General features: G+C 37.6%; 2 protein-coding genes across 3 annotated transcripts in view; both read left to right on the forward strand.

Moving 5' to 3' along the window:
- Positions 1-4,679, forward strand: part of LOC135206162 (transcriptional repressor p66-beta-like) — a 52,608-nt gene extending 47,929 nt beyond the window's left edge. Inside the window, 2 exon segments of the mRNA XM_064237442.1 lie at positions 2,274-3,006; positions 3,009-4,679. Of these exon segments, the coding sequence (XP_064093512.1) occupies positions 2,274-3,006; positions 3,009-3,181 (906 nt within the window). The 3' untranslated portion in view covers positions 3,182-4,679.
- Positions 4,680-11,259: 6,580 nt separating this feature from the next.
- Positions 11,260-23,534, forward strand: part of LOC135206163 (solute carrier organic anion transporter family member 3A1-like) — a 297,764-nt gene continuing 285,489 nt past the window's right edge. For both annotated transcript variants that reach the window (XM_064237443.1, XM_064237445.1), the window contains exon 1: positions 11,260-11,515. The gene's annotated coding sequence lies outside the window, so the exon portion shown is untranslated. The remainder of the gene's footprint in view (positions 11,516-23,534) is intronic.

Genomic DNA, 23,534 nt, shown 5'->3' on the forward strand with positions numbered 1-23,534 from the left:
TAAGTCACTGGTTTCAGTGTAAAATTGCATTACTAGAATAATCAGTGAGTAATTTGGAATCAAACCACTTAAATTTGTTTCTCATAAATTTAATTACATTGGGACATTCTGGTCCATTACTCAGCCATTATTGTCTTGGCTTGACAAAATAATCATCAATAGAGGCAGTATACTATCTTGATGGGTGTCACATACAAGTAGTGCTTATGATGTAATGTGCAAGCCACCACTGTTCCACTTTATTGATGGCTCTAAAGTTAGTGCAAGTAATTTAGCCCTCAAAATTCCAGTAGTGATATTGACCTGAAAGGATTGGTAAATAATTTCTCAGTGTTTGATTTATAATAAGTAGAGAGAATGAACAAGATATGAGAACAGGACTGTAAATCTCAGGGCAGATCTTTTCTAGATATGGTCACTTGTATTTATTAAGAACAAATCTAAATGGATTTTAGATTGAGGATAGTTAGCGTAGTGATCTGGTTAAACTATTAATAAAGTGTCATGAGGATAGTTAGTCAGTGATCTGGTTAAACTATTAACATCAAATAAAGTGACAAGAAAAAAACAGGTGTGTAAGATAATAGCAATATCACATGTGTTAAGTAATTAAACAGCGTAATTATGCAATAAGAGATGCAAAAACACACTCATAAACACTCATTCTTATAGACCTGTACTTGCACAGCTTTTGACAGTTTTTGATAGTGATGAACTAAGAAACAGTGATGGATAATATTCTTCCATTACCATTAGTTCAAAGCAACCTGTATTGAATAGATATATTGACATTATACAGTTACCCTACAATAATACAATGAGTAAATTCAGAATTATTCACAGAATTGTTAAATAGCCCCGTAAGAAAATTATTATGAAGGAGGATGATAAATTAAAAATTAAAAAATTGTTACTGGTGAAGTGTGATTTTCATTAAAACTTCAACGAATCTCTTCAAGTGCAGTCATATCAGGTGCCGGTATATGAGAGAGGGGTTGAAGTTATATCCAAAGGTTAAAATTGTTCTTGAGATGTAAATTATAATTTGTTAATAACAATAGTGTGCCAGTGAGCCTTGGTTGCTGCTATTAGTGCTACATTTGAAGTACCTGGACTGCCAATCTTTTCCTCTCAAATATGTTATCTGGTAATGACTGGGAAGTTATCGGATTACAATTCTTGATATTTGCTAATGCATTTTATTGATGAATTGTATCATATTGGATCCCTAGGGCTACTTCAGAGGCGTTTAAAATTTCAATAAAAGATTTAATTATGAGATGCTGAATATACTTCTGTAATCTGTGTTGGCGGGGGCTTAGTGTGTGTGTGATATTTTGCCCCTGCTGACAGCAACTTGAGTGTTGTACCTTGTGGGTATGAAAGCACACATGGTGATAGAAGTTTGTAAATGACATAGTAATGTTTCCTTCCTTACTACATTACTTTTTTAAAATTTATTTATTTATTAATGGGCTAACGCGGAACCAGAGGAATTTATTTCTGGTGATAGAAATTAATTTCTAGATATTATGTGGTTCTGATCCCACAATAAGCTGTAGGTCCTGTTGCTAGGTAACCAATTGGTTCCTAGCCAAGTAAAAAATATCTAATCCTTCGGGCCAGCCCTAGGAGAGCTGTTAATAGCTCAGTGGTCTGGTAAAACTAAGATATACTTAACTTATTTATTAATAAAAACTAGGAAGCTTGGCAGTTTTTGGAGAGATTGAAGTTGAACATTTAGAAAAACTTCCAGATAGTGTTTTAAGCTATTGTGAGTTAATGAAGTCAGTGGGCTAATGCTGTGTTCTTTCATCTTTCTCAAAATCTTTTAGATTAATGCTGGAGTTAGCTAGGCTGTATGCATTCCTTAGACATAGGTCAAGTTCGTGAAGTGCATATCCATTTTAAGAAATTAAGTTTTATAGGTTACTTTTGACAAAAGTTGTTTACATAGTTATCTCTTAACCAATAAAACGTGAAAATGACTGGGTAGTATAAAAATTCAAAATAGGTTTTAATGAAGGTATGGTTAGATGACTAGGGAAGTGGCTATAGTTTTAAATGTTCATGTATTTTGTAAAGTTTTGTTTGAATCACACCAAACGGCATATGTGACACCTAGGAAGGTTACTTACTGTCCTCATATTTGTCAATAAGATGTTATAAAATTCATTGATATAAAAATAAAATTTTTGATATAAATGAAGTATTATTCATTGTAATCTTATTTCTATTTCAAGGCATTTGTAATGAATGCATTCTTCCGACAGGCATCCCCACAACCAGATATTTCAAGTGCATCAGTATCAGTTGCTTCAGTACCATCTCCTTCTTCCCGGCTACCACCTAGTGTATCTGTTACAGCAGTCAAGTCTGATTATGGTCACGGTTCAAGAGGATCAAGTCACCGCTCGTCACCTTCAGTTGCAGCTCAGTTGCAACTACAGAGGGAAACTCAGTTACAGAGAGAGAAGGAAAGAAGAGAGCGTGAACGTGAGAAGGAGCGTGAGCGTGAAAAGGAAAGAGAAAGAGAAAGGGAGCGGGAGAGAGAAAGGGAGAGGGAACGTGAGAGAGAAAGAGAGAGGGAGCGGGAGCGTGAACGAGAACGTGAAAGGGAGAGGGAGAAAGAGAGACAGCAGAGAGAGCAAAGGGAACGTGAACAACGTGAAAGGGAGCAAAGAGAAAAGGAAATGTTCCTACCACCAGGTCTCAGTAAGCAACAAAAGGAGCAGTACATGCAGAGCATGACTGCCGCAGCAGCTATGGCTGCTGCAATGACAAACCCCGCTGCCATTCAACAGCTTCAGGCTGCTCAACAGCAGCTGATGAGAATGCAGGGAATGGGTGCTGCAGCTGCAGCAGCTGTTGCAGCTCAACAAATGCCAGCTCATATGCTGAATCCCTTCCTACTAGGGCCGTATAATCCATTTGGAATGGGTCAATTGCAGCAGTTGATGGCTGCATCTGCTGCTCAGTTAGGGGCTGTCCCACCTCCTACATCATCTGCCCTTCAACATCTAGTTCTAGCAGTAGTAGTAGCAGTAGCAGTAAAAGTTTAGCGCAACAGCAGCAAGAGTTGATGCGTCAAGCAGCAGAGGTACACCGTCAGTACCTCTTGGATATGATCCCATCAGGTGGCCTACACAGCCAGCAGTCTCACTCCAAGTGGAAAAGCTGATGGGAAGGCAGCTGGCCAGCCTCCTCCTAGCCATCATCTCCTCCCCACCCAGCCTCTGCCAGCATTGTTGCTGATATAGGTTTTAGTGCTTTTGCTGGCAGACGGTGGGACAAAGGACCCTCAGTGACGGTGACTCTGTGTTCAGCTTAGCTATGGCTCCACCGCCCATCTGCTAATGATGTGCCGTGACACACTGAAAGAAAGTTGTGCCTCGGCCGCAGCTGGGCTACGCTGCACCTGGGGTTCCTAGTCACATAAATTAAGGGAAGCTCTCTGTGATGTGACCAGCAGGCAAGGCGTACTGTTGGTTGTGGCTAATCCTTAACCAGCCAGGGTGGTTGTCTGGTAGTGATGTCTGGTTGAAGCCCTTCAGTGACAATTGGTCACAGTAACCTCTGAAGTACTGGAGAGTGTTTTACTCATGAAATGAGAAGACAACTGTATAAACCAAGACATGAAGGAGGTAGCCTCGCTCCTGGACTACTGGCAAAAAAAAATTTAAAAAAATAAAAAAAAAAATTGATAGTTATCAGACTGAAAAGCAAGGCGCACTTCCACAGTGGACTACAGTGTTGTACTGTAGAATTACCATATTTGACCACAACTAATTTATTTTTTATTTCTTTGTGATGGTGCAAGGGAATATCACCTCCATTAAGCTGCATTGGTAGTGTAGAGGAGGATCTGAAGTACTCGTGGAGACGCTACAGTGTTTGGTTCTTGCTCCTTGTGTGTCCTGGCTACATTTTATCGTGTATGGTTTAGTTTCTTCCCTCAATTGGTTTTTTCCTCTCTGTCTCTCTCTCCATTAGAATAATATTGTGGAGTCTTTATTCTTTTGAGAAAGCACAAGGGTGGGCAGAATCGCACAAAACCACCAGATTGCTGCTCCTCATTCAGTCCTCATTACTGAGCAGTGACCATGCATTGATAGTTAAATTTCGACTGTTGTCTGTGTGACTAGGCGAGGCTTAGTCAGGAACCGGGCTCCCCTCTCAAAGTAGAATTCTTGGAATATAGTTACCTTTTTCTATACAATAGTACAGTACTGTTATGCCTATAAATGCCAGTAGGAAAGGAGAATACGTACCAGATTATTCAAATTGTCTCCTTTTTTTTATTATGAGATGATTTGTCATATAGCTAACATTGTACAAAGCCCATTGGATGTCTTTATCCAGTTGTATTTAATATTTTTTATTGAATGTTACAAGAGTAGAAACCATTCAAAGATTTCTCCCTGTATTATAAAATTTGGGAAAATTTCTTTTCTCTTTACTTTTATATATATTTTTTTTAATTTTATTTTTTCTCCTTGTAGATGAGGGGTTATATGTTTGGTCTTTGAGGGCCCTGGTTTCTGGCCTCGCCATTACCCAGGAGATATTCATTAATTTCATCACTCGATTTTTTCATAGCCATGGCTGAGTTTCATGTAGGATAGTGTTTTCACTTCATAAGAAAATAGGGCCTTTTTCAATAAAGAGATCTGAAAGTCTTGAGTATTTTTTTAATTATTCCTTAGAAAGTTTGTTTTATTGTTATTATGTAAATTAAGCAGTCCACGTTCTTTACCATAATGAAATGTTGACCAAAAACATGGTATTAACTTAGTACCTGGTCATGTTTTGTATATTAAGTACCTGATCATGTGTAGCATTTGCCAAAATATTGTCATACGAATTTTTGCATTGTTACATGTTTTTATTGACACTAATTCGTATATGGAGTAATTTAATCTACTGATAGTTATGACTGAAAATGATTTTCTAATCATTTGGCATATTGGTGATTTTTATTTTAAGAGGTGTATTAATAGTTCTGCAATCTCTGAAATGTTCTTTAGAAAATTAGAATATATATGCTCCTAGCAGAAAAAAATTGCTCTTGACAGTTGTAGACTAAATATTTACTATAGATAGTATGGTAACCTGAATTCCCTCTTCATTGTAAATTTGGTTACCTTTGCCCTTCACTTTTGACTCTAGCTGGTGAAATTTCTCTTAATATAAATTTACATGTTCAGAGAGTTAAAAGGTACAATTTTGTATGGCAGTTTAAACAACGTGTTTATTATGTCCATGGTAGCCATGCACAACTTTGCAAAAATATAAGACTGAGCGTATTGAAAATGGAGGTTTTGTTGTCATGTCACCTAGTGAAACAAAATCTCCATCAGAAGATGCTTGTTTCCACAATGGAAAAATCTGCCATAAATGGATGTCATTCGGCAACCAGAAGATGTTGAAGCCCTCCAAAGATGCTCCGATGTTCTCTTGTTTTGAAATTACTATAGATGTGCCGCCACAGAATTTTGTAATTTCCAATGGCTAGGAGATCCCTAGAAGATATTCAAAATTATACTTTAAATAAAAAAAATTATAGAAGGTAAAAGATTTAAAAATGCAATTCAAATCCACAAAGGCACTGAACAAAAGTCAAAACGGCTAAAGCTGCAACCACCATGACAAGGTTACATGTAAATATTCCAGTTAAGAATTGTCATATCTAAAATCCATCATAATCAATAAATGAACCTGATATAAAAAAATTAAAACATAGGATAATGAACCTGATATAAATAATTAAAAACTGAAATAAGCCCATGTTAGAGTTTGGAATTCACACCAAGAGGGATGTCGTTGATAATTTTCTTGATGGAATTGGGCTCTTTTATGAATAACATTAAGTTCTGAAAATTTTCAAGTCTGTAGTACTACTGTATTCATAGATGAAAAATAATTCTGAAACTGCTTAGTATGCATAAATGGGTAGATGTAAATTGTGTTTGAAATTTTTCCAAATTTTTTGCAATTAATTCTGTGCTTTGACCTTTTTCTATGCTTAACATAAATTTGCCTCATCTACAAAAGGTCTTTTATTAATTTATTAATATATTCGGGTTCTTAGCACTTAAATGTAAATTCCCAAAATATAATAAAAAACTAATGTCAAGTATTGGAAACAGATTGAGGAAGTTTTGTGAAGATCACCAGATTCACTCAACATAATTATAAAATCTTTGCAAAACTGTAATTTCATAAAAATTGTTTAACCTCTGTCAAATTGAATATAAGGAGAAAATTTAGTGATCTACCAAGTTATTTGTTTTATGTAAATTTGTTATTCTTGCCATCTTGAAGCAATGAATAGCGTTTAGTACCAAAGTGTTTAGCTTTTATAACCTAAATTTCATAATTTGTTCATTTACAAATCATAAATAAGAAGCTCATGTAAAAGTGATGATTTCACAAATTAAAATAATTTTGAAAACCAACCCAGCAATCCTAAATAGCCTAATTTCCATGCCAAGTACTATCCAAGCACACCTCTTGGTAAACTGAAAGACAAAGACCCCACTGACCATGCCCGTTGAGGAGAGAGATGTGTGTTTCTGGTGATAGAAGTTCACTCTTGACGTGGTTCGGTAGTCAAGTAAAGCCGTTGGTCCCGTTGCTGAATAACCACTGGTTCCATGCAAGCTAAAAACGCCATACAAACAAATAAACCATGCCCGGACCACCTTTCAGCATCCTACAAAGCTCTTTACAAATCTATTCAAGTATTCTGATCAAGTTTCTCTCCCAGAATTTGCTATATCATTATTCTTATACTTTCATATTCATTGTTTCATATAGAGATTCTTGAGAGAGTATGGCAGGGGTCAATGAAGTCCTTAAGAGATTTGAGTGTTCATCTATTGCTTCTAGTACCATTGCATGTAAAGACTTTACATGGTCACGTTTATGGTTTCTTTTGCAGATGATACTAAGATGTGAGAAAAAAGTATCAATGAGAACGGAACGACTTTTTATGACCTGAGCTGTGTGCAAACTCTACCCTATTAGGAAATGTCTAGCTTTCAAAGCATAGGAGTAAGTGGTCGATAAGAAGGGACAAGAAAAGAGATGACGTACTACACTAAAAATTACCAGTTCAGCCACTTTCAAATTATTCTTATCATATCCAGTCGATACAGTGACTGGAAGACTCCTCCACAATTTTAGATTAAAGGAAATGAAACTCACTGGTATGTGAAGCGCCTCAGCGGCGTGGTTGGTATGGTATTTGCGTCCCACCTCGATGGTCGCGGGTTCGATTCTCGGCCATTCCATTGAGGAGTGAGAGATGTGTATTTCAGGTCATAGAAGTTTACTCTCGACATGGTTCGTAAGTCACGTAAAGCCGTTGGTCCCGTTGCTGAATAACCACTGGTTCCATGCAACGTAAAAGCACCATACAAACCAAACATTAGCGCCATATCATCATAGCAAACGACACTTGCATAAGAAAGATTTCGTTAGGTTTGAGAATCGATTGCGTCTATATTAAGAACACCAAACATCAGTTCTTACAATTTCTCTAGAAACGTAAAACTTAGTAAATGGTAAAATCATATATGCAAAAAGACTGAGGACAGGTTAATCAAGATCAACATTACTAATCTCTTTAGACTTTGTGGTTAATCGGCATTAACGTCACTAGCGACCCATTATGTCAATTTGTCAGGTAGGGTATAACCAGGACCATGTGTATAACGACAAACGGCTGAATACAAACCAACTAAAAGATGCAGTGTAAGCTGGCACCTCCCAACTTCCTGGGGTGCCATTAAAGCTTTATTATAAAAAGCACCATACAAACAAAAACAAATCACTGGTATGTGGCTTAACTGGCCTCTTAACAAAATTGAGAGAGGCCTACACCACGGAAAATAACATTGATTTATCGCTATTTCAACTGATATGAACTAAAAATTGTTAATACAAGTAATTAAAAATTTATTTATGGTAATGTCGTCATCATTAATGGTTTTACATGAGATTTATTTTTAACTTGCATATGAAATCAAGTTCTCACAACTTTCCTCCTGAATTCCCGTTTTTTCTGTGTCCTGCCATAGCTTTTATTTTGGATTTTCTGGGCCTTCCTACTCATCCTGATACTTCCATATCTATACCCATCCTACTTACTTTCTTATCTCTCAATTCTTGGCTAATGCATCTCAGTTTATGAGACCTTTGTCCATGTTTCTTCACACTACATCTGTTCGTCAATCTTGTCGTTTGTACTAGTCCTACCTTCAAAAAGACTCCATTTTCTCTGTAGTGTCCATGTCTGCTGCAAAGAGGAGGACTAATCTTAGTCATGCATGTTATAGGCAGTTATAAACGTTCAGAAATAATATTCGCGAATATAAAATTTACTACTTTACCAGCAATTCATCACACTTTTCCGGCTTAATTCAGGTTGATGCTACCATCTTTCTTACTTACTGCCTCCCATCCCGTAGAGGGTAACTACTACTTGCACCATCCCTTTGCCTCCTGTTGCATTGCTTTATGTATTTTACCTTTTATCCATTCCATTAATTTTATTTTCACGCAACTGTGTAACTTTTTACTTTACTTTCTTCAATTTTCACTAATTACTGAACAAAGCCTTTGATTGAAGCCCATGAGAGGTTAGAAATGTGATTTGCTGGTCTCATGAAACTATTAATGTTATTGATGCCTTGTAAACTTTTCTCCTATATAGAGGAAAGATTGAGCTTTCTGTGAGGACTTGCCGAGGTCAGCTTGGACGTTTTATGAAGCAGATGCAAGTTCGATTTTCTATGATAACGTATAGTGGATAGCATGGACTACCCATGGAGACAGAAACTCAACATCGTGTCATGGAAAAAATATAAAAAGTGGAAATGCTTAGTGAGATTTCGAGAATACATGTTGAATATAGCTGGTTAGAATTTGAGAGCAATTAAGAGGCTGAAAAAATTGGCCAGAAACTAGGAGTTATAGATGCAAGGTGAGAGAGAGGCTGCATTATTGTAGTTATGTGTTGAGTGGTTGACCAAGGTCTGAAAGATGTCTGGATGAGAGGATACTTGGCTGCAGAAAAAGTTTACGACAGAATCGAAAGAAAGCTAATTTGGAGGATGTTAATGATGTATGAATAATTAAACACAATTACGAGGGCGTTGGAATCGTGTAGGCATTAGAATGACTGGTTTGAAGTAAAAGCGGGTTGAGATAAAGGTGTTGATATTATTATGGTTGTTTATCAAATGAGTCGTAACTGGACTAGAAATAAGTAATGTTCGCAGAAATGGAGTGTTGATTGATGACAGTGAAGACAAAACTGCAGCGAGGTTATAAGAGTAAATGGAAAGCAGGAAGACTGAGCAACGAATCTTAATGTGGTTGGTGGAAGACCGGAGGCAGTTGATTCGTATGAGTATTTGGGAATACGGTAAATATAAGGATGACAGCAGGACAAGACAAGTTGCTGTCGTACGGTAGGAGAACTGAGGAATGTAGAATGGTAGGGCATGTTAAAAAAGGCTTTATCAGTAGTTTCGAAATGGTTTGGTCATGCAAAAGAATGATTGGTGAAGAGTCTTTCATTCGAAAGTTTTCAAGAGGAATGAGGAGAAAAAGCCCTAGAAAGTACTGGATCACTGGAGTGAAAGGTATTTGGAAGAAAAGCGTGATATCCAAAAAGTACTAAAGTTTACGCAAGGTAGAATGAATTTCATTGTATATGGGTGCTTGATGCTTCCTGTTTAGGTATATGAAGTGGTTAATGCTGTGGCTAAAATATAAATGTGACAGTCGCCGTTGTTTTATCGCCGAGGCACCCCTTCTAGGGGAAACTACTTAATGTTGATTGTTATTTATTCATGCCAGACGCGTCTCGCGTCTCACTTTTTGAAGTAATACGAAGAATCTTGGTGCCAGACTGTGATCGTTGGTGGTGCAAAGGAAATCCCCATGGCTAATTCGGTTAGCCTAAACGGTAGCCTAGATATACGCAGGTGATAAATCTCCGGTAGAAGTGAAATTATGGAGTAAAAAAAAAAAAAAAAAAAAAAACAACAGGGAAATCCTTATACTGATTGTGATAAAACAGAACATTTAAAGCAGTATATACTTTTAATAAGGGAATATTTTGAAGTTGCAAAACTGACCAAAGTTGTCATCTGTGGGGAAAATGGCAACACCTTTGAATGAACGAGTTTTATTTCCTTACTCGTTAAATTAATATTTTCGTTACAAGGATATATGTGACTTTTGTTATGTAAAATCCCCGCCCTTGATATTCAGATACACACATAATTTAATGAATTGTAATGGTATTTATCACTAATATACACTGAACATCAATGATTCATACCCTATACAAAGTCAATAGAATAGCTTTAAGGTCACAACTGTTTTTTTTTTTTTTTTTTTTTTTTTTTTTTTTTTTTTTTTTTTTTTTAAATCTATGTTACCTAGAAGCTTCGTATGTAGTAACAATACTATTCTACTAATGGTCGATATTTATCGCTAATTCCTGCTGGTATATTAAATGCACATATTTTGTGGAAAAAAACATTACTTGACACTGAACGTACTTATTCTTGATTATAAACTATAGACAGGGCGTGTCATCTCTGGCTGTGGAACAAGACCCTCTTGGCGTCTTGAAGGTTCGGACAGGTAACATGGCAGCCAATATTTAAAGATTTTTCGCCCTGGAAGAAATCTTTTTTATTTTAAATGTTTTATCATGAGCTCATGGGAAAATGCATAATATAAGCTTTATTTAATATTTTGTTTGTTTTTGTTTTTTGGTCTGTAGATTGATTTTAGCAAATGCAGTTGCAAAATCTATGGTCGCTTGGGATCCAAATATTCCCCCAAGAGGAACGATAACATAGATTGGACTGGATATAATTACTGCATTGTAGATAAGTGTGTAAAGTAATGTAAATCACAGATTCGCCTTTAAGGCAGTAATTACTGTATTAACTCAAGACATTGAATAGCCGTAATAAATTAAAATCAGGATTAAAGCAATAAATCGATATGTTACATTAAATCTATCATTCTAGATTCGTTACTTTATATCCATAGAACGATAAACAAAATATGAACCTAATTCGGTAAGTGCTTGGAGTGCATAGAATGCTTTATTGATCGGAGAGATCGGAGAGAGAAGCTTTAAAGCTAATGCAATCGAAAGGAGGGAGTTGTGGGATCTAGCAGTAGCTGGTAACGCGGAGCAACTGTTCCCAACCCGTCGTGACAAATCAGCTGTTCAGTATTCGTGGAGAGTTGGTCATAGGAAGGTGTAGTCGCGTTACCTCTGTGTTTGGGTTTGTTTGTTAGTCCCCATTTTACCCTTGTTTTCGGCAGTGGCTGAATGATTATAGCCATTTAGTGACTATTTGAGGAAAACGAAAAGAAAGGTCTTAAAAAACTGTAAATATTTTCCCGTAGAACTCGCGACAGAGCACAGTCAAACAGCGAAGGTGGCTCCTTTGTTGACGATCTCAAGAGTTAGCAGGTGAGTGTTGTGGTTGTGTTTCCCTTCCCCGAAATTCTGGTTGGTTGTGTGGATATTGCAAGCCATCTTTCTCTGCCCACTTGACATATTTGAAGGTTAAGTCAGTGCCAGTTATAGACCAGCGGATACTACTCGGGTCGAGATTCAGCCATGGCTTGCAAAATTTTGCGACGTAGGTCAACCCTGTCTTTAAAAAAAAGGGGTCGCGTTTAGAAGTGACCCCTGTGACATAGGCCTGGGCTACGCTTAGTGCCCGGGCTTTGATTTGTGGGCGTTTGTTATTGCCGTCGGGTGAAACATGGCCCAAGAAAAGGTTTGATTAATTGTAGTTACGTACATTTTCAACCGAAGAGGCATTGATGACCATTAGTTTATTATAGAAAACTCACGTTAACAAATAAAGCGAAACAAGTTTCAGTAACTTGTATTAATATACCTGAAAGTTAAACTCTTCTCTTTGAAAAATAATGAGATAATGGTGGCAGAATAATAATTTGAGTTTGCATATTGTTTCGGGTCATGATTGAATTAACAAGCTTTACTACATTGTAGACATGCGTTTGAGGCAGTTCAATAGAGAAAGAAATCTAAGTCATCAACCGTTAGAACTCATAGGCCTATGGCCCATATTGCACATCATGTACATTTCTACCTGCGGGGATTGCCTTGTATTTTTTTTGTAATGACACTCTCTCTCTCTCTCTCTCTCTCTCTCTCTCTCTCTCTCTCTCTCTCTCTCTCTCTCTCACAGTACGGTCGAACAACTGGAAAATCACAATTTGCATAGGTGTAGGCCTAATGTTTTTCCTTGTTTTTACATTTTTTTTTATCTGTTCTAACTAGTATCTGCATTTGTTCAAAGATTTTGCTGTCATTGCGTGAAATTCTGTCATTTATAGTTAGTTCAGGGATATGATTTAATAGTAGTGAATAAATAAGTTTTATTTCCCACACTGGTTAGGAACGGAGTAGAATATACCCACGGATATCTTAACGGTAAGTTTTGTATCAGTTGAGCTCGCAACTGACCAGCTGTAAGGTGGCTAGAAAATATGAAAGGATAGGCTCTTGGTTAAATATTTTATATTTCAGTCAAATGCTGAGTTATGGATATTTCTACCAATTATTGGCCTGACGATGTACAGGATGTGATTGTTTCCTGTCTGGGATTTTGCGAAACTATCGATTGATATGAAAGTCAAGTTCTCTGGGAAAAATAATGGTTGGAGCGGATAATTCAATAAGCTGGTCTTTATCTTGTGTATTATCCCCAGATATGAAGGGCGTGGGTCCTAATAAAATTGATTGATGTTAAGTGTGGATTTTCAGTGGATTAAGTTGATGTACTTAAATCCTTGGGGAGAATTGTTTCTCATCGCAAATTGCGATGTTCTCAGTTTTTGTACGGTATATCAAAAGTTAACATGAGAACTGTTAACCTTGTTTTCTTCGCGAGGGATGGTTATGGTATGCAACCGAATGTCGAGTTTGATTGTGATTGTGAGGAAAAACCTTTATCTCATCCCACTTTGAAGAGGGTGTTCCCAAGGGGAAGTACTAGATCCTTCTCTAAGCACATTGAGACACTTCACCACGAGATAAGTGTTTACGCGGGGCTGTCGTTTTGATATAACGAACGCTGCTGTTTCACCAGGACTGATAAATAGTTTTCGTTTTGTACTGTGTTAGTATGGATATAATAAGGTTTTCGAGTTGACGCACTTCTTGAGTTTTGCGATGAACATGGACACGTTTATCAGGTCTACAATGAATTTGAAGGAGCTTGTCTTGTCGTTATGGATGAAGTACTTTTAGTGTCGTCTTTCGGCATATCCTGCATTTGATCAGTAGTTCTCAGGTAGTTCGCTTGGATGATTCCCAAGGTGTACAAAGAGTGTTCGGTCATAAATGCAAGTAAGAGGTGATCTGTGAGCAAACGGATAGTTAAGTACACACTCACTATATATATATATATATATATATAATATATATATATATTTAATAATATATATATAGATATATATATATATATATATATATATATATATATATTTATATATATATAAAATTATATTATATATATATGGGTGTGTATAATTATGTATATATTTCTGTACTTTATATTCATCATTTATTTTACCTCTTAACTGCATTCTACCCCAAATGTTTTTCCTATTGAAAACTGATTGTTTTCGACACATTAGTATGCTTATTTCTATATTTTGTTTCCAAGTTCTTCATATCTTTTTAGGTTAGTGTTAAGTTACGACGTCATTCAATGATTTTCTTGGCGATGTCTTTTATTCTGCAAACAGTTTTCAGAGAACAGATTGGGTTTTTCATCCCTTTTCCACAGGAGCTCGTTAATCGTTGTGATTAAACCGGCTGTATGCCAGCACGGCCTCTTGCTCATTAAAAGAGTCCGTAAAAGCACTAATCATCAAACCATCAGCTTGACCCCTATGCAATTGAGACTGGCACCGAATGGCTATGCATGTTATTTAGATAACTTTAGCAAGACTTTCGACTCTCCCCTTTACAGTTAAGGATTTTGTCACGGTGGGTTGGTTCAACTAGAAAATGGTAGCGAAAAATGCCGTTTTTAGTTGAAATTGATGACCAACCTGTATCTGGTTTTAGACTGATGGGGGTACGGGCTGATGGTCCTCTATTGGTGTTTGTGAAGTTGCTTCGCAACAGGCAGTTCTTAACAAAAGACAGAGATACCCGATGGTATCTTTGAATTAGTTGAATGTAAGATAAAACTATGAGAATTAGCAGTAAATGACATATCACATTTATCACCTTTTATAGTCCGACATACCCTAATCTGTGTTGGGTTATCAGAGCATCAAACAACGCACTTCTAGGCTCGCTAACAACCAGTAGCTGTGCCGGGCTTGTAAAAATTGAATAAACCGATTCAAGATTTTTTTTTTTTTTTTTTTTTTGTTTTTTTTTTTTTTTTTTTTTTTTTAATGCCTTCTTGGTAACCCAAACAAAGACAGCACTACAGTGTTGCCTTTCATCTGTTGTCAGTAAACTTTGTGATGTATGTTACATGTTGATTTCAAGTGGCTGTCAAATGTCAAATTTTCCAGTTAACTTAAGAGGCCACTCTTGAAGATAGAGATTGGTCTTCAGTTGTTGCAAACATTCCTTATACGATCCATTTAAGTAGGGGCAAGTAAGTATTGCGTAATTTCAGCTCGTTAAAAAAAAAGAAAAAAAAAAGCCTTTAGGGAGAGTGTAAGGACTCCAGGCCTCTTTTTAAATAGTACTGTCAAAAATCCCTCTAGATCTTTTACTGTTTGCATGCTTCACTATGTATCGAGAATTGCATATTTTCATAAAAAACTTATCAGATTCTTTAGACCTTGTTCCTTAGCGTACTTGGCTTCCTTTCGAATTTCGCCGCCCTGTAGGGGAGTACCTACTAGTGCCGTCAGTGCACCTGACGCAGGTTCTGTGCAGCGTCCCTTCGTTTATTCATATTCTCTTTCTTCCACCTGACTCATAATCTCTTAACTATTGGAAAAAATTTCCTCCTGTTAAACATTTACTCTTAACTTCCCTTTCAGCACAGAATGACCTCATAGGTCCTGGTGTTTGACCTTTGGACTAAATTTCATATGCCATCCCATTCCTCTCAAATTTCCCCAGCATCATTGGCTGATAATGATCTGAGAGATGTTTAGGGGGTCATGCTCGTGTTGATCATTCCAAAATTCCATGGTTTTTATGATGTCGATGGTGTATTCCACAGGGTTTTGAATGAGCAGGCGTGTGCTTTTGAAGTTCCATCTGATGAAGATCGAAGGAACTCCCGGGTCGATGGGAAATCCATGGCTAATGCCTAGTTAGTTAAGGTAGCTTAATCGAGGTAATTAGTAGATCACAGTCACACAATTTGGGCCCGAAAACCTATATAAGGTCTCGAAACGATAAGGTTAAACAGAGCACAAGTGCAGATCAATTACATTATCTGAAGTTTTTATATTTCGATATAGGTAACGTTATTAACGACAAACTTATTCTTATATATATATATATATATATATATATATATATATATAGATATATATTATATATATATATATATATATATATATATATATATTTTCTCAGGTAAGCTTTGTTAGCTCTGTTAACTAGAAGGGTTAAGTATATCCAAGTGCACATTCTCTCTCTCTCTCTCTCTCTCTCTCTCTCTCTCTCTCTCTCTCTCTCTCTCTCTCTCTCTCTCTCTCTCTCTCTCTCACTTTTCAAGCATATATAAATGACAAAAAGTCTTACTTCAAGCATACGTTTTTTTTCTTCGATCATACATTTCCGTATTGCCAAATTTCCTTATAGGAAATATGGAGAAAGAAAAAGTTGCCCACTGAAAAAGAAAGTCCCGAACGCTCCCCTGAATTCTGATAACCCGAGAGGAGAAAACTGAAGTTGCCTTGATAAAACAGGCCCCGGTTTGTGGATCCATGATATGTAGGGGGATTTGCTACTAAAGCGTTCTAGAGTTATATGACATAGATCGATCTCAACTGAGAGATATTTGCTGTTATATGGGAGGGATTGGGCGCTTTATGAGGGCAGTTATTGATTTTTTAGATAGAACGGAGCCTTTGAAGATAGTTATGATTTTAATATCGCGTACGGCTTCTCTTTGCTATTGACGACTGCCGCAGTAAGAGGCGAATATAATCAAGTCTGGAGAAGGAGAGTGAGAGGAGGCCAGGTAACTTTCGTCAGCAATCTCGTTCTCATATTTACTGAGTGGAAGAGTAATCGAACCTCATCCTTCGCTTCCCTGAAACCGTCCTTAGATCTCTCGGAATCTGTAACAAAATGGCCCCCGTCCACGCTCACAAAAATCACGTTTGTGTTCTGGTGAACTTCACTACTGTTTAATATCTTCTTTTTATATACTGATCGGCTTTGGAATTCTCCCCTTCCTCGCATTTTCACAGACTGATAGGTGTGGGATCAGAGAAGGGCGTTAGGTTAATTGCTCATGCGCTTCACGTTTGTATGCTTGTGGACTGAAACTGTAAGTTAACATAAAAAAAGGCATTTACTCGTATCAGCGTAACCAGTAAAACATATTTAATCATTTGAATAGTATTCCTACTTTCTATTCCTCTTGCTTGTTTGTTAATCGAGATGGCAGTATCTCAACCGTTTGTGTTGATGCAGCTTAATCTATGGCTAATTTGACTGCAAAATTATCTGTTAAATCATAATTTTACCTAATAAAGGATGCCCATGAAAATACCGAAGAGGGTAGCTTGTACAGCCTTGTATTTTGGAAATAATTGTTTCCATCAACTGGCAAGGAATGTAAGGATATAGGATGTACCCTTTGGGGCTTTGGAGTTTTTATAGGGCAGCCTTACTGATGGCTAACACACACACACACACACACACACACACATATATATATATATATATATATATATATATATATATATCTATATATATATAATATATATATATATATGAAAGATTGATATGATTGTGTGAGTGGGTGTAAGCGCGCGTGTGTACAGGCTATGCTTGATTCTTCCAGAACCAAGGAAATTGGACGGGGCAGCCTTAACGGAATTTCCTCGTCATGAAAAGATGAAGTGAGAGAGTCCGTTGGCGACTTTAGCCTTGGGCATCAAAGCCGCTAGAATGTGCTTGCTTGTAACGTTGCGCGGAGAAGGTTCAAATCCGTGTGGGTGTATTGTAAGGGTTCGTGTTGATCCTTCCATCACTCTTGTGATTTCTTTGTTGCCCACAGCTCAATTTCACTACATTATTCACGAATCCGGTGTTACATGCCCCACCCTTGGAACTAAAACCACCATTATACATAGGTGTATGTGTCTGTCTGTCGCATGTGCTGTCAGCTGCTAAAACACGTCTTATATCAGCAGCTCTATATATCATACAAAATTATATATATATATTATACATATATTATATATATATTATTATATATATTATATATAGATATATATATATATATATCTATATATATAATATATATATATATATATGATATAGAGAGAGAGAGAGAGAGAGAGAGAGAGAGAGAAGAGAGAGAGAGAGAGAGAGAACTCCCTCATGCATTTCCCTATTATTTTTAACATGACTGCCTCGTGTCCTACCCTACTACTAGTTCTCGTGTTACTGCGAGGGACTGCAGACTTATCTAAGGGGCCCGGCAACCCCCGCGAGATGGTGGCGTCGCATACCTGTTATCATCATCCTCTCGTCTAAGGGGGGTAAGGGCTTGGCAAGAATAGCAACTTGGCCCAAATATAAATAACTTGGGTGTATCGTCCTTCTATTTTTTCAGGATCCTACAGCATGGCTTTGCTGCTACAGGGGTTTCAGGAGGGATATGGTTTTTTTTTCAGTTTAAGATGGGTTTCAACGACTTTTTGTACATATAAGGTTTTAATGTTTATTACATGTAAATCAAGAATTTTATTGTTCGATTCCTTAGATCCAGGCATGACTACCCATTTTGCCCCCCGCCTCCCCCCCCTTTCCCCCTCCCTCATTCATGATTCCCTTGAATGGTTGAACGTGTTTGTGTGGGCTTGTGTAACTGTGCTGGCGGACGGGGAGATGGGCACTTTCCTTACAGAGCACATCTAATGCTGGTTAACGTTGAAATGAGATGTAGTTCAGTCGACAGACTCATCAGAGAGGGAGAGTTTCACCTCGTTTTTCAGTCATTTAGCCAAGGTAACCCTTTACGTAACCTTTACGTACTGATGAGTGAAGAAGGCTGAAGCTTTCAGTTGCATTGAAATTTGTCCTGGTACTGGCCCTTTCTCCTTGAATTCTGGTCGGAATTTATGCGTTCTTTCCGTGTCTTACTTCCTCATTTGAGACGCCGTCATAATCTTTCTCGTTTCCTTGAAATCTTGCACATTTCCCCATTATCTCTTCCCCCCCCCACCCAAACTTCCCCGACCACTACCACTCCACCCAAAACTCTTCCCCCCACCCCCTCAGCCTTACCATTTCTCTCTCCTCTTACTTCATGATTCGTGTCTAACAGCGAGGCGGATGGGCGTTGAAACAAACGGGTCTTTGTTATTAAGAAAGTTATGAGATTGACGACCTTACATTGGGTTTAGTTTGTCCCTCTCTGGCAAGAATTTCATAGCTGTGTTTCTTGAACTAGGCGGAGGAGTTGGTTTGACCTTGTTGAAGTTAGATAGGAGTGTCAGCTGTTGGTTGGGTTAGTTGAGATGCGATTGTTATTAATTGAGATAAATTTAATTTTAATCTTTAGCTTGCCGATGTTATCAGCTAATGGTATGTACTGGGAGTTTGATTTTCGCTTACCCAGGGAGTAAGCCAACAAACTACTTTGTTGTTATTGTTGATATCATCACCAAGTTGTATATTTTTTGGTATTTAATATTCATCACTGGAAAGTAAGCCTTTGAATTTATTTTTTATCTGTTTATTTCTTTTTTTGATACAACGTGTTATAGTGAAGGTTTCTATTTCTAAGTTATAAATCTGACAGGAGAGTTCATCTTTAGCGGGAAACAGACATAAACAGAAAAACTACTGTATAATAATGCTAAAATAATTATTTAAAACTTAGCTCTGTCTGTGTGTGTGTGTGTGTGTGTAAGCATCGACATGCCAAGTCTGTACGTGATAAGTGAATAAGCTAAAGTTCATTGCAGGGCAGTTGTAAATGAAAGAAGGGAAAGGCCTTGTTGCAAGCGCTTTCATCAATATCAGATAAACACCAGGGTACAAAGTGTCTCTTGTCTGTACCCTGATGTGTGCCTAATTTGCAAGAGAGTTCTCGGTACCTGATCATTCAGTTGCATGTGCTTTGTGCAAAGAGACAGGTAGATGTAGATTAAGAGTAATAGTAAATGAGAAATCGGGCAGAAAAAAATGTAATATGGTCTCTAAAACACACACATATTATATATATATATATATATATATATATATATATATATATATATATAATATATATATATAATGAGGTTAGCAAGACATTAGTACGCACTAACACCTATACCACACAGCCATGACGCTTATTTGAACACACATCTATGTTCTATACATGGGGTTAGGTAGGCATATAGAAAACGGTGCTTTTATACCTATTAATAATTGAGCGTAAAATAGGCCACTACGTTGTTTTTGTAGCTCTGCTATGTGAATATTATTACCAGTGTAGGCACAAGTAAGCTATACCGCTCACCCCCGGTGCACTGTAGGCATTACTGACTGTTCTTTAAAGTGTCCCTTCGGCCCCTGGCTGCAACCCCTTTCGTTCCTTTTATTGTACCTCCGTTCACATTCTCTCTCTTATATCTTATTTTCCACCCTCTCACAGCAGTTGATTCATAGTGCAACTGCGAGGTTGTCCTGTTGCACCCAAGGTTACACCTTTTAAACCGTTTCCGTTTCAGCGCTGAGTGAACTTATAGGTCCCAGCGCTTGCCTAAATTCTATATTTTATTCTGTACACCGCTCACTGCGGTGTTTTGGCATGCAAAGGATGTAGCGTATTCGGTTAAGTTGATACAAAGGAACGAGAACTCGTTTGTTCAAAAGATCGGGGATGATGTAACCCAAGAGACACTGGTTCGTGTTAACCATCTTCCAGACCATCAACCATCAGACTGAGGCATTCGGCGCTTACGGCTACGCAAGACCTTTTGAAGACCAGTACTTAGTATGGGTATCCAGTCCAATCCCCCCATTAGGTGGAACCACCATCGTCAACGGCAAAGAAAGGTGTTAGAGGGCTGGTTCTAGCGGCAATGCCTTTATGTATTTAGATTGGTGAATTATACAGATATATACGTATCACATTCGTTGCCGTGAGAGTAGATAACCGTTCAGATATTCCAAATCTTAAAGGAAGACAAAGACACATTGTATATATATAGAAGTTTTCAACACAATCTCTACGGATCGAACCCTATGTGGGTCTGTTAGTAGTGCCTTTGCCCTTCTGTAGAAAGACCTGTGTTTTATGTATGTATATATATATATATATATATATTAGTATATATATATATATATATATATATATATATATATATATGTAGTATATATAACTGAATCACGAAAGTTAGGAACGTGATAAATCCATAAATAAAGATATATGCCACGAAGGAAAAATAATCGAAGGAGTATCTGCGAGACCTTCGACGTTAAACGTCCTTTACTAAGCAGCTTAGTAAAGGACCTTTAACGTCGAAAGGTCTCGCAGATACTCCTTCGTTTATTTATCCTTCGTGGCATATATCTTTATTTATGTATATATATAGTATGGTTAGACGACTCTGATAGCTTGCACTGAGACTGGAGAAGGGCACTTGGCAGAGTAGCCTCATTTCAAAAAACATTACTGAGAGTAAATTCCCGATGTATTAGTTGGATATATACTATATATATATATAATAATATATATATCTATATATATATATATATATATATATATATATAATATAATATATATAATATATATATATATATATAATATATAATATAAATAATATATATGCTCTAAGTATAAGCATGTATGTGCATACAAAACGATATTTAATATTCAGTTAATTATGAAGTCGCTATAATCATGTGAAGATACGTGATTATATGGCTTCCGTTTTTGCCGTAAAAGGTTAGAATTTGCTGACGCTACTTAAAGATGAAAACCCCTCCTTTTTTTATCCTTAGGAGTGTTCAAAGCGAAGGGGATACACCATCTAACAAACCGCTCAATATAATCAATGAGTAAATGGCTCTAGTCTAGGAGCTACTGTTGCCAATCGCTGGGTCTTTTATCTGTGGACATTTCCTTTACGCCCCTCCCCCCCAAATCTCCCCTTCCCTCTCTCTCTTTTCTCTAAACCCCCTTCTTCTCTCTCTCTCTTCTCTGTCTCTCTCTCTCTCTCTCTCTCTCTCTCTGGGGTTGTCAGGTTGCCATTTTGTCTAAAGCAAGCCAAACACGTAAAGGACTGATACGCTGAAATGACCGAGATTGGCATGAACCGGCCAATCTGTATCGTGTATGGGGGGCCGGGCGGGGGGGGGGGGGGGGGGGGGGGGGGGGGGGGTGGGGGGGGGGGGGGAGGATTGTTAAGAATGACAAATCCGGCGAGACTATATAGCCAGTCCTCTCATCTTTTCTACATGTTCGACCTGACAGGTCAGTCTAGCCAAGAATGGCATTATCCCCCGCCAGTCTGTGGTGTGTGTGGGGATGGACTAGCAGGATGATTGGGTTGACCCACCTATTTTGACACGAATTTTATTGCTTACCTTTCAGTAGTCTGCAATTTTGCCCCCGCAGTAGTAGTCTGCCGTTTTGCTCTCGCGGTAGTAGTCTGCAGTTTTGCCCCCACAGTAGTAGTCTGCAGTTTTGCTCCCGCGGTAGTAGTCTGCAGTTTTGCCCCCCACGGTGGTAATCAGCAGATTTGCCCCTCGCGGTAGTAGTCCGCAGTTTTACCCCCCAGGGTGGTAATCAGCAGTTTTGCTCCCTGCGGTAGTAGCCTGCAGTATTGCCCTTCGCGGTAGTAGTCTGCAGTTTTACCCCCCACAGTGGAAATCGGCAGTTTTGCCCCTTGCGGTAGTAGCCTGCAGTATTGCCCTTCGCGGTTGTAGTCTGCAGTTTTGGCCCCCACGGTGATAATCAGCAGTTTTGCCCCTCGGGGTATAAGCAGAGCCGGCAGGATGAGGGCGCTCTGGGCGAAACTCTAAGGAAATTTAAACTTTCTTTTTTAGGCCTTTTTCCTTCGTAAGTAAATCGTTTAAGTGAATATACAGAGTACGGTATTTATTCTCATTAAATTCATATTTCTTTTGTATATATTTGTTGTTCCTTTTGAATACTAGAAGTGGGCTCTTTGGATATTTATAATGATAATTAACGGATGCGTTGGTAATTATTTGTGATTGTACTTAGGTGTCCGTTGTTCTTGGGAGGATGTGTTCGTATGTGTTGAAGATTATGGTTTACCTTTGATATCGATCTTCAGGCTGATGTATTTTCATTGCCACAATTAACGTTTGTGCCGTAGTACTTTACTTTGTATTTTCTAATTCAGGTCAGTGAATAATAACTTTCCCGTAAACCTTTGTTATGCTTACGTTAATAGTGTTCCCAAATATAAACGGCGAGTATAAGAAAATATTATTTGTAAGAATTCATACTCGGCGGTAAATTACTTATGATGCACGAAATTACTCGTGAAACGTCTGAGAAACCAGCCTAGGTAGAGGAAAGAATATTGGGTAAAGTAGGAAAAGAGTTTTTCTTTGGACTATTCCTACATTAATGCTGTTAATTTCCAGATGAAGGAGCATTATAAACGTAATAATTTCTCTTTTCCTGCATTTTTCCCCCGCTGACGTCTTTTCAGTTGTTTCTAACTAATCTGCATCGTATTTTTATCGTGTGTACAGTTATCAGTTTTCCTTCACAAATTCGCCGAATACATCTGTTTCGTCGGAGGATATGGTCTGGTTTACAGTTCAGTTTGAGTTCGTACCGTGGATCTCAAAAGTTTGTCCAGTAATATCTTTTGATTGATGATCCAACTAGACTTGAAAAGTTCACATGGAAACTTGATGTAGGACGCCAAGATCCATTATCTTACGAAAGTTTTTCGTTCCTAAACTTGGTAGATAAAGGCAGATGTTCAGTATTAGGCTGTTTAGCCTTTAATTCCATACGCATTCTCTCTCTGTAATATAGTATGCATATATATATATATATAATATATATAATATATATATATATATATATATATATATATATATTACACACACACATATTTATATATATGGAAATACAAAAGCACTAAGATAATTGGCACGGCATAATTTCAATTTAAATCAATGTTAAGAATCCGGATAGGAAATGAAATTAACAATTTCAGCTGTAATTGCGAGATCGTTTGTTGTTTGCACGTGTGTCTTTACAAATGTTTGTGGACATATTCAAGGCGTCCTGTTCTCCTTCAGTGTT

The sequence above is a fragment of the Macrobrachium nipponense genome, chromosome 29, assembly GCF_015104395.2.
Source record: "Macrobrachium nipponense isolate FS-2020 chromosome 29, ASM1510439v2, whole genome shotgun sequence".
In the NCBI taxonomy this organism is placed as follows: domain Eukaryota; kingdom Metazoa; phylum Arthropoda; class Malacostraca; order Decapoda; family Palaemonidae; genus Macrobrachium; species Macrobrachium nipponense.